Source organism: Cyprinus carpio, chromosome B17 (assembly GCF_018340385.1).
Source record: "Cyprinus carpio isolate SPL01 chromosome B17, ASM1834038v1, whole genome shotgun sequence".
Lineage (NCBI taxonomy): Eukaryota > Metazoa > Chordata > Actinopteri > Cypriniformes > Cyprinidae > Cyprinus > Cyprinus carpio.
Window position 1 is genome coordinate 24859055 of NC_056613.1, and position 12595 is coordinate 24871649.

Below are 12595 nucleotides of genomic sequence, written 5' to 3' on the forward strand. Positions count from 1 at the left end.
AACCATTTAGTTAATCAATTCATTCAAAATACAGGCTGCGTCTGAGATCACATACTTATCTACTATATATTAGGTGAAAAACAGTATGTGTAAAGAGTAGTATGCCCGAGTTGAAGTCCCTTTTACAAGCCGATCTTGCTAATAAAATCCATTATTTTCTGTGGTGACAAAAATAATATTTCTTATAGCTGATATGAAATTACACTGAATGTTCACTGGACAAACAGATTAGCTGATTATAATATTGATTCTGCTTTTTGAGCTAATTTGCTACAACCTTGACATGGAATCTACAAAAGGGATAATGTACACCCAGCCGGTTGTTCTCGCAGAATAAACCCCGACAGGGTGATCAGGGTCTTTCATCAGGTTGAGGTTGTTTATTGTGGGGGTTTATTCTGCTGGATGTACATTATGGATGTTTTTATTTGGTTATTTTGCTTATGTTGTAAGAAAATAATTAGATGCAAAATATTAATTTGTGTTGAAATATTTGAACACAAAGCTCCCGTGAAGACAGCAGTTGCGAGCAAGCGGCAAATACAAACTAAACGGACATTAAAGGGAAACGGTGCAGGCAAACCACATATTACACAACATTTCACCGCAAAATAATTAAGGCAATAAAAGAATTAAGACGAAAATGTTTTAAAACCTTACTAGTTTGTTAGTTCTCTTATAATCCATTACAGCGTACAAAACAATCGTAGCAAAATGGCAGTAGCTGCGTTTGTATGAAACGAGAGCGAGTCCGCGATACCAGGATGACATAATTAAATAATTGTACACCATTTTGAATCAAGTTTTAATATTTTATTAGCTAAACAAACGCAAAGCTTCCACCAAGAAAAAATTGTTCAAGCAAGGGTACAGCGGCGACTGCTGTTACCCGGATGAGTCTGTGTTATTAGCTTTTACAGGTTGTTATCCAGGTATAACATACCCCGGAATGTCGCAACTGACCAATCAGAATCAAGTATTCCACAGAGCCATGTAATAATTATAGTTAATAGTTAATAGTTAATACTGTGGGCAAGTTATATATTGATAACATAATTGAATACCATATAATTAATGTTATTTAACAGTGTACTTAGCTTGTAAGGTGTTAGCATCCAGGTGTTGGAATGCAAACCTAAATGTACTGTTTGTTTTTTTTTTTTTAAAGAAAATAAGTGAAATAAGACAGCATTGCCTTTTATTGTGGAATGATTTCAGACATGAAACACAATGCTGGAGTATTGCATTTAGCATTTCTCCTACCATGGACTTCACTGTGGCATGTGTTATATTACTTTATTGATTTTGAAGAAAATATGATTTAAATGTGGAAGTAAAAGTTTTTTTTTTTTTTTAATTTTTTTATTGCACCATATAAAAAATAGGATGTATTCTGTAAGTTAAAAGGGGCTCAGGTCTTCGGGGAGGGTCAGTCTCAGAGACAGTGGATGTCTGAGAAGCAGTAGCTGGATAAGATCCATTGGCAGCTCAGAGGCAGTGGCCAACTGATATTCAATGTTAGACTCAGAGACAGTGGAAGCTTCATAGGTTGTGTAAGTCTCTGAGGTAGTGTCAGTGTCAGTCTCAGAGACCATGGCACCCTCATTATATTCAAGGGCAATCTCTGAGGTACTGTCAGTCTCAGAGCCCCTGGAACCCTCATTATATTCAAGGGCAGTCTCCAAGGTAGTGTCAGTCTCAGAAGCAGTGGCACCCTCATATTCAAGGGCAGTCTCCAAGATAGTGTCAGTCTCAGAGGCAGTGGCACCCTCATATTCAAGGGCAGTCTCAGAGGTAGTGTCAGTCTCAGAAGCAGTGGCACCCTCATATTCAAGGGCAGTCTCAGAGGTATTGGCATCCTCATGTTCAAGGGCAGTCTCCGAGGTAGTGTCAGTCTCAGAAGCAGTGGCACCCTCATATTCAAGGGCAGTCTCCGAGGTAGTCTCAGTCTCAGAAGCAGTGGCACCCTCATATTCAAGGGCAGTCTCTGAGTTAGTGTCAGTCTCAGAGGTATTGGGACCCTCATATTCAAGGGCAGTCTCTGAGGTAGTGTCAGTCTCAGAAGCAGTGGCACCCTCATATTCAAGGGCAGTCTCCGAGGTACAGGTAGTGTCAGTCTCAGAAGCAGGGGCACCCTCATATTCAAGGGCAGTCTCTGAGGTAGTGTCAGTCTCAGAAGCAGTGGCACCCTCATATTCAAGGTCAGTCTCTGAGGTAGTCTCAGAAGCAGTGGCACCCTCATATTCAAGGTCAGTCTCTGAGGTAGTCTCAGAAGCAGTGGCACCCTCATATTCAAGGGCAGTCTCCGAGGTAGTCTCAGAAGCAGTGGCACCCTCATATTCAAGGGCAGTCTCCGAGGTAGTCTCAGAAGCAGTGGCACCCTCATATTCAAGGGCAGTCTCCGAGGTACAGGTAGTGTCAGTCTCAGAAGCAGGGGCACCCTCATATTCAAGGGCAGTCTCTGAGGTAGTGTCAGTCTCAGAAGCAGTGGCACCTTCATATTCAAGGGCAGTCTCCGAGGTAGTGTCAGTCTCAGAGGTATTGGCAGTCTCAGAGGCAGTGGTAGGCTCCAATGCACTGGAAGTTAAGAGGCAGTGTTGTCTTCGAGGCAGTGTCAGTCTGAGACGTACTGTATATTTGAAATGTACTGTCAGTCTGAGATGTAGTGCCGGTCTGTGAGGCAGTCTCAATTTGAGAAGCAGGCTTAATCTGACAGGCAGTGTTAGTCTAACAGACAGTGTCACTTTTAGTGGAAGTGTAATTCTCAGACGCAGGGCGAGTCTCAATGGAAGTGTCAGTCTTAGAGGGAGTTTTGGGCTCAGAGGTTGTTTGAGTCTGATAGACAGCGAAAGTCTCAGAGGCAGTGACAGTCTCAAGGGCAGTGTTATCTCTGAGGCAGTTTCAGTCTCAAGGACAATGTCGGTCTCAGAGACAGTGACAGTCTCAGGGATGATGACGCTCTCAGGTGCGCTGTCCGTCTCAGGGATGAAGATGGTCTCAGGTGCACTGTCCATCTTAGGAACAATGACGGTCTCAGGTTCACTGTCCATCTCAGGGATGATGACGGTCTCAGGCGCATTGTCCATCTCAGGGACAGTGTCAGTTTCAGGTGCACTGTCCGTCTCAGGGACAAAGACGGTCTCAGGCACAATGTCCATCTCAGAGACGATGACAGTCTCAGGTGCACTGTCCGTCTCAGGGACAGTGTCAGTCTCAGGGATGATGACAGTCTCAGTTGCACTGTCCATCTCAGGAACAATGACGGTCTCAGGTTCACTGTCCATCTCAGGGATGATGACGGTCTCAGGCGCATTGTCCATCTCAGGGACAGTGTCAGTTTCAGGTGCACTGTCCGTCTCAGGGACAGTGTTGGTCTCAGGTGCACTGTCCATCTCAGTGACAGTGTCAGTCTTAAGTGCACTGTCCATCTCAGGGACAGTGTCGGTCTTAGGGACAGTGTCAGTCTCAGGTGCACTGTCTGTCTTAAGGACGATGATGGTCTCAGGTTCACTGTCCATCTCAGGCATGATGGCGGTCTCAGGTGCACTGTCTATCTCTGGGACAGTGTTAGTCTCAGGTGCACTGTCCATCTCAGGGATGATGACCGTCTCAGGTGCACTGTCCATCTCAGGGACAGTGTCAGTGTCAGGTGCACTGTCCATCTCAGGGAAAGTGTCGGTCTTAAGTGCACTCACCATCTCAGGGATAGTGTCTGTCTTAGGAACAGTGTCAGTCTCAGGAGCACTGTCCATCTCAGGGACAGTGTCGGTCTCAGGTACACTGTCCATCCCAAGGACAGTGTCAGTCTCAGGTGCACTGTGCATCTCAGGGATGATGACGGTCTTATGTGCAGTGTCCATCTCAGGGACAGTGTCAGTCTCATGTGCAATGTCCATCTCAGAGACAGTGTCAGTCTCAGTTGCACTGTCCATCTCAGGAACAGTGTCAGTCTCAGGTACACTGTCCCTCTCAGGGACGATGATGGTCTCAGGCGCACTGTCCATCTCAGGGATGATGATGGTCTCAGGTGCACTGTCCATCTCAGGGACAGTGTCAGTGTCAGGTGCACTGTCCATCTCAGGGAAAGTGTCGGTTTTAGGTGCACTGACCGTCTCAGGGATAGTGTCTGTCTTAGGAACAGTGTCAGTCTCAGGTGCACTGGCTGTCTCAGGGACAGTGTCGGTCTCAGGTGCACTGTCCATCCCAAGGACAGTGTCAGTCTCAGGTGCACTGTCCATCTCAGGGACAGTGGTAGTCTCAGGTGCACTGTCTGTCTCAGGGAAGATGACGGTCTCATGTGCACTGTCCATCTCAGGGACAATGTCAGTCTCATGTGTAATGTCCATCTCAGAGACAGTGTCAGTCTCAGTTGCACTGTCCATCTCAGGAACAGTGTCAGTCTCAGGTACACTGTCCCTCTCAGGGACGATGACGGTCTCAGGTGCACTGTCCATCTCAGGGACGATGATGGTCTCAGGTGCACTGTCCATCTCAGGGACGATGATGGTCTCTGGTGCACTGTCCATCACAGGGACGATTACGGTCTGAGGTGCACTGTCAGTCTCTGGGACAGTGTCAGCCTCAGGTACACTGTCGCTCTCAGGGACAATGATGGTCTCATGCGCAATGTCCATCTCAGGGACAGTGTTGGTCTCAGGTGAACTGTCCGTCTCAGGGACAATGTTGGTCTCAGGTGCACTGTCCATTTCAGGGACAGTGTCAGTCTCAGGTGCACTGTCCATCTCAAGGACATTGTCAGTCTCAGATGCACTGTCCGTCTCAGGGACGATGACGGTCTCATGTGCACTGTCCGTCTCAGGGACAGTGTTGGTCTCAGGTGCACTGTCTGTGTCAGGGACGATGACGGTCTCATGTGCACTCTCCATCTCAGGGACAGTGTCAGTCTCAGGTGCACTGTCCATCTCAGGGACAGTGTCGGTCTCAGGTGCACTGTCCGTCTGACGATTGATGGTGTCATGTGCACTGTCTGTCTCAGGGACAGTGTCAGTCTCAGGTGCACTGTCCATCTCAGGGACAGTGTCGGTCTCAGGTGCACTGTCCGTATCAGGGACGATGACAGTCTCAGGCGCACTGTCCATCTCAGGGACGATGATGGTCTCAGGCGCACTGCCCGTCTCAGGGCCAGTGTCAGTCTCTGGTGCACTGTCCATCTCAGGGACGATGATGGTCTCAGGCGCACTGCCCGTCTCAGGGTCAGTGTCCGTCTCAGGTGCACTGTCCGTCTCAGGGATAGTGTCAGTCTCAGGTGTACTCTCCGTCTCAGGGATGATGATGGTCTTAGGTGCACTGTCCGTCTCAGGGATAGTGTCTGTCTCAGGGACAGTGTCAGTCTCAGGTGCGCTGTCCGTCTCAGAGATAGTGTCAGTCTCAGGTGCACTGGCTGTCTCAGGGACAGTGTTAGTCTCAGGTGCACTGTCCGTCTCATGGACAGTGTTAGTCTCAGGTGCACTGTCCGTCTCAGGGACGATGATGGTCTCATGTGCACTGTCCGTCTCAGGGACGATGACTTTCTCAGGCGCACTGTCCATCTCAGGGTCAGTGTCAGTCTCAGGTGCACTGTCTGTCTCAGGGATGATAACTGTCTCATGTGCACTGTCCATCTCAGGGACGATGACGGTCTCAGGCGCACTGCCCGTCTCAGGGTCAGTGTTCGTCTCAGGTGCACTGTCTGTTTCAGGGGTGTGTCACTGTCTCATGTCCACTGTCCATCTCAGGGACAGTGTCAATCTCAGGCGCACTAGCTGTCTCACGGACAGTGTCGGTCTCAGGTGCACTTTCCGTCTCAGGGACAGTGTTAGTCTCAGGTGCACTGTTCGTCTCAGGGACGATGGCCGGTCTCATGTGCACTGTCCGTCTCAGAGATAGTGTCAGTCTCAGGTGCACTATCCATCTCAGGGTCAGTGTCAGTCTCTGGTGCACTGTCCGTCACAGGGACGATGACGGTCTCAGGCGCACTGTCTGTCTCAGGGTGATACCGGTCTCAGGTGCACTGTCCGTCTCAGAGATAGTGTCAGTCTCAGGTGCACTGTCCATCTCAGGGACAGTGTCACTCTCTGGTGCACTGTCTGTCACAGGGACGATGATGTCATTGAGGCGCACTGTCCGTCTCAGGGTCAGTGTCAGTCTCAGGCGCACTGTCCGTCTCAGGGATGATACTGGTCTCAGGTGCACTGTCCGTCTCAGGGACAGTGTCAGTCTCAGGTGTACTGTCTGTCTCAGGGACGATGATGGTCTCAGGCGCACTGTCCGTCTCATGGAGAGTGTCAGGCTCAGGTGCACTGTCTGTCTCAGGGACGATGAGAATCTCAGGTGCACTGTCTGTCTCATGTACAGTGTCAGTCTCAGGTGCACTGTCCGTCTCAGGGATGATGACGTTTTAGGGAGAGTTTTCCATCTCAGGGAAAGTGTCAGTCTCAGGTGCACTGTCCGTCTCAGGGATAGTGTCTATCTCAGGGACAGTGTCAGTCTCAGATGCACTGTCCATCTCAGGGACAGTGTCAGTATCAGGCGCACTGTCCGTCTCTGGGTGATGACGGTCTTAGGTGCACTGTCCGTCTCAGGGATAGTGTCTGTCTCAGGGACAGTGTCAGTCTCAGGTGCGCTGTCCGTCTCAGAGATAGTGTCAGTCTCAGGTGCACTGGCTCTCAGGGACAGTGTTAGTCTCAGGTGCACTGTCCGTCTCATGGACAGTGTTAGTCTCAGGTGCACTGTCCGTCTCAGGGACAATGATGGTCTCATGTGCACTGTCCATCTCAGGGACGATGACTATCTCAGGAACACTGTCCATCTCAGGGACAGTGTCAGTCTCAGGTGCACTGTCTGTTTCAGGGGTGATAACTGTCTCATGTGCACTGTCCATCTCAGGGACGATGACGGTCTCAGGCGCACTGCCCGTCTCAGGGTCAGTGTTCGTCTCAGGTGCACTGTCTGTTTCAGGGGTGATAACTGTCTCATGTCCACTGTCCATCTCAGGGACAGTGTCAGTCTCAGGTGCACTGTCCATCTCAGGGACAGTGTCGGTCTTAGGTGCACTGTCCGTCTCAGGGATAGTGTCTGTCTCAGGGACAGTGTCAGTCTCAGGTGCACTATCTGTCTCAGGGAAAGTGTCAATCTCAGGCGCACTAGCTGTCTCACGGACAGTGTCGGTCTCAGGTGCACTTTCCGTCTCAGGGACAGTGTTAGTCTCAGGTGCACTGTTCGTCTCAGGGACGATGACGGTCTCATGTGCACTGTCCGTCTCAGAGATAGTGTCAGTCTCAGGTGCACTATCCATCTCAGGGTCAGTGTCAGTCTCTGGTGCACTGTCCGTCACAGGGACGATGACGGTCTCAGGCGCATTGTCTGTCCCAGGGATGATACCGGTCTCAGGTGCACTGTCCGTCTCAGAGATAGTGTCAGTCTCAGGTGCACTGTCCATCTCAGGGACAGTGTTACTCTCTGGTGCACTGTCTGTCACAGGGACGATGATGGTCTGAGGCGCACTGTCCGTCTCAGGGTCAGTGTCAGTCTCAGGCGCACTGTCCGTCTCAGGGATGATACTGGTCTCAGGTGCACTGTCCGTCTGAGGGACAGTGTCAGACTCAGGTGTACTGTCTGTCTCAGGGACGATGATGGTCTCAGGCGCACTGTCCGTCTCATGGAGAGTGTCAGGCTCAGGTGCACTGTCTGTCTCAGGGACGATGAGAATCTCAGGTGCACTGTCTGTCTCATGTACAGTGTCAGTCTCAGGTGCACTGTCCGTCTCAGGGATGATGACGGTCTCAGGCGCGCTATCCATCTCAGGGAAGATGACGGTCTCAGGTGCACTGTCCGTCTCAGGGTCAGTGTCAGTCTCATGTGCACTGTCCGTCTCAGGGTCAGTGTCAGTCTCATGTGCACTGTCCGTCTCAGGGTCAGTGTCAGTCTTATGTGCACTGTCCGTCTCAGGGACGATAACAGTCTCAGATGCACTGTCCGTCTCAGGAACAGTGTCAGCTGCAGAGGTAGTGGCAGTCTCAGATCCTGTGTCAAAAGAAGAAGAGGGTAGAAACTGTTACTAGTTAATTACAAATTACAAATGACCTCGAATCTCCCTTTTCTGTCCAAGATACTAGAAATGAAGTATCCTCACAATTATATTCCTTCTTAGAGAAAAATGGTATCTGTGAGGATTTCCAGTCAGGATTTAGACCATATCATAGTACTGAGACTGCTCTAATTAGAGTTACAAATGACCTGCTCTTATCATATGATCGTGGTTGTATCTCTCTATTAGTGCTACTGGATCTTAGTGCTGCGTTCAACACTATTGACCACAACATTCTTTTGAAAAGACTAGAAAACTTTGTTAGCGTTAATGGAAGTGCATTAGCATGGTTCAAATCATACTTAAATAACCGCCATCAATTTGTAACAGTGAATGCAGAATGCAAAGTCAATATAAAAAAACTGGATGACGAGTAATTTCTTACTGGTAAATTCTGAAAAAACAGAGGTGTTAATTATAGGACCTAAAAACTCTGCATGTTGTGACGTCTCAGTGAGTCACTGTGTTTTTATCTGAGCTGCAGGTGATTGGCAGATCGGATGACATAGTGTTGCACCTGCACTGAATCAAGGCTCTGTCAAAAGGACTCGTTTGAACTGATGGCGGAGAGAGACTTGGTGCTTGTTGGCGTTTGTTTGCCTTTCATGGGGCTACCGGTGTTCTCGAGGGTTATGGAGGTTGCGGGAGACCACCGCCGCACTCGAGGAGTTTTCGTATGATCCGCCTTTCCTAGATCGGATTTTTGGACATTATCTTTCGTTGGTTTTGTTAGTTTGAATTTGTTACATTTGTATCACTTACATGCATGCTGACACACTGACTATACACTTATACTGATTAATAAACATTTCATGTTTATTTTCTATAGTTTAATAAATGTTTTTTTGCAGATTAAGCGGTTGTGTGGCGTCTCCCTGATTTTGTTGCGTTCCTTGCCGAGGAACCGTAACAAAGTAATAGCCTAGAACACTGTCTACGACTTGATGGCTGCTCTGTCAATTCTTCGTCATCAGTTAGGAACCTAGGTGTGCTATTTGATAGCTCTAGCATTTGATATTTCTAGCATTTGTAAAACTGCATTTTTCCATCTCGAAAATATATCTAAATTACGACCTGTGCTCTCAATGTTAAATGCAGAAATGTTAATCCATGCGTTTATGATCTCAAGGTTAGATTATTGTAATGCTTTATTGGGTGGTTTTTATGCACACTTAATAAACAAACTCAAGCTGGTCCAAAACGTATCTGCTAGAGTTCTTACTAGAACCAGGAAGTATGACCATGTTAGCCTGGTTCTGTCAACACTGCACTGGCTCCCTATCAAACATCGTATAAATTTTAAAAACTTGCTTATTACTTATAAAGGCCTGAATGGTTAAGCACCTCTGTATTTGAACGAGCTCGTTACATTATAGTCCTCCACGTCCTAGAATATCAAAATCAACTGCGGGCGGCAGATCCTTTTCCTATTTAGTGCCCAAACTCTGGAAAAACCTACCTAACACTCTGTCAGTTTAAATTTAGATTAAAAACCTGTCTCTTTAAACTGGTTTACACATAACACACTAATACGCTTCTAATATCCAAATCCGTTAAAGGATTTTTAGGCTGCATTAATTAGGTCAACTGGAACCAGGAACACTTCCCATAACACCTGATGTACTTGCTACATCGTAAGAAGAATGGCATCTACACTAATGTTAGTCTGTTTCTCTCTCAGATAAGCATATGTTTTTTTATACTGTTATAATTATGTCCCTAACAGGGTGGACATTTTTAATCTCACATTTCAGACTGATTTTCATAAATGCTTAAATTTATATCAGTTTTTGATTTTCTACATTTTATGATACTCAAAAGGCACCAGACATCAGGAATGACCCGTATGCTTAGATGTACGATAATGCACTTACCTTCTGTGAAATGCCACTCCAGCTGTCTATTGGTTGTCTTTCTGGTGATCTGTAGTTGTTTGGTGTCCTCCTCCTTCGCTGTATTTGGTGATTTATTTTTCACCCTGGTGGAGTACCACCATAACATCACCAGAGTGGCAGTGATCAGCATGGTTTTGTTTTGGGGAACCAGCTGAATCTTCTGGAGTCCAGATAAATGGGCAAAATCTTGTAGACAGACTTGCAAACTTAATATATTAGACTCTTGGGTCAACTGAGTAAATATTTTTGTACAGCAGAACGAATCTTGCAGTCGAGCAGAATGCAAAAGAGCAGACTGAATTGTAAAAGCGAACAAGCAGAATGAGTATTTGCAGATTCTGAACATTCTAATTTCGCACCTGTGACGTCACAGACAGCGTCGGCGGGATTTATGCAAAGCATTCTAGGCACACGACTATGCTCGTATGAAGAGATGTGTTTTTCCAGTTTTATTTTTTATTGTTGTTATTTTATATATATGTCACATATATATATATATATATATATATATATTATATATATATATATATATATATATATATATATATATTTACTTCAGGCTATAAGCAAAGGAACCAAACCATCAAAAGACATTGAATAGCCTAAATATAACAAACAACCGGATAAAATGACACTATTTTCACGTTTTTTTCCCGCCATCGAAATTTAGTTTTTTCGTTTTTGATTCGAGGGAAAGCACGCTCCCACTCACGTGCACGCGGAGCATATGCGCGCACAAACGAAGCCCCGTAATAAACAAAACTGAACAAACACATACATGTCATTTCTCAGTGTGGAGGAAACATCGCTGTACTAGGAGCAGTTAAACTTAATCTCTCTCTCTCACTCTCTACGGTACGAGTGAGTTTTTCTATTTTTTCTTTATCTTTTGCTGCTACCTCCTCTCCTTATTTTTATTTATTTTTTGACAATTTCTTGTTTGGCAAAAGTTTTGCTGAAGAGCTAGTGGTGCTGGGTCCTATACACTACAAATGCCCTCAAATCACATCATTATGGAGTAACACAAAATACACAAACATATGCTTTGAGGTTCATAAATAGTACAATTAATATGCAACGGGTCTAGGCTAGTCAAAGTTTAAATGTAATATTAAATATTCATTATATATATATATATATATATATATATATATATATATATATATGTATATATATGTGTGTGTGTGTGTGTGTGTGTATAATAAACAGGATGTGTTCTCTCAGTTGAGAGATCAAAACCCTGAAATAACTTTGAGAAGAAAAAAAAAGAGATGTTGGCTTATTAGCATTATAATTTGAAGCAAACAAATAACCCTGGTTAGGAAAGGGACATCATACCGTTCAGAAAATAAAATTTGCATCTTAATATTTTAATGAAAATGTATTTAACAGTAATATATATGTCCATTACAGGGTGGACATATCTTATGGTTTATGCTTCAAATAATGGCCCATAATTAGCTAAAAGAATGTGTGGGAGCTCTGCTAATATGTTTCTATAGTACTTGAGTGTCTACTATTTATGATATTTGAGTATTGTGAGGGTTGAATGGCACTCTATGCTGATACTGACCCATATATATTTCACTAAAGCAAAATACAGTAGAAATAGTTCAAAATTACAACGTCCTGTAAAAAATACTGTACAATACTGTTTTTAGTTATACAGTACTGTTCTACATATACTGTAAAGTTGCATTACAGTACATTGCTGTAAAACCAAAATACAGTAACTTACTGGCAACCGTGCTGTCAGTAGCTTACAGTAAAAATATTTAAATTGTCAACAGTGTAGTCTTCACCAAGGGGGTGTGGTGAGACACCATTTGTGCAAGTAATGAACATAAATGACAACCACTGGATCACAGCAAGCAACCTTTTCTGTGGACCTAATGAGGAATGACAGCCTGAACACAAACATACCAAGCAGACAGAGCAAAGATTATCCACAAGCACCCCAGTTTGAGATCTGAAAGCCTGCATAACAAATGCAGCTGTGTTCTGTGATCAAACCAGAGGAGTGCCAGTTTCGAGAAAGAAACATGTGATGAACACTGTACAGAGCTTTGAACAACAAAAAGGCTCCAATATTCACATACCAACAAATATGAGCAAAACCTGAAAGGGCCACACTTCAGGTAGAGGTTCAGTGTTTCTGCAGGACCTCACACAACCACGAGGTGATGGTGCAGTGCAGCAACTGCAATATCTGCTACCACCCCCGCTGAGGCCTGAGATCTTAAACAGATGCTGAGAAAGTGTCTATTCCAAAATGTATTTTTAATGCTACTTTTAATATATGTCACATTGGGTGAATATTCAATACATCCGCATTGAAAAAAAGAAAATCCATCTGAAATTAGAACGATGCCATAGAAATCTTTTGATGGAATACTGGATTTATTTGTTGAACTGTGGAGAAATTCTACCAGTCAGCATAATAAAGATATGTGTCAGTTGGTTAGAAATGTAGATGGACACTTGAATCCAATAATCATCTCAACCTCTCTTTCAAGTCATCTCAGGGTCACGTATGATCTCACGAGGAGATGAAACAAAGCAGAGCCAGTGAATCAGTAAGTGTTTGTACCATGTTTCTACATTGTATTATTGC

The 12595-nt window shown here is 45.3% G+C and overlaps 1 protein-coding gene across 1 annotated transcript; it reads right to left on the minus strand.

The window, feature by feature from the left end:
- Nucleotides 1–1400: 1400 nt before the first annotated feature.
- Nucleotides 1401–5862, minus strand: LOC109055215 (flocculation protein FLO11-like). The gene is made up of 2 exons (XM_042742061.1): nt 5772–5862; nt 1401–5689 (listed from the first exon to the last, which is right to left on the minus strand). The coding sequence occupies exons 1-2, from the start codon at nt 5860–5862 to the stop codon at nt 1401–1403; spliced, it is 4380 nt and encodes a 1459-aa protein (XP_042597995.1).
- Between the last annotated feature and the right edge of the window lie 6733 nt (nt 5863–12595).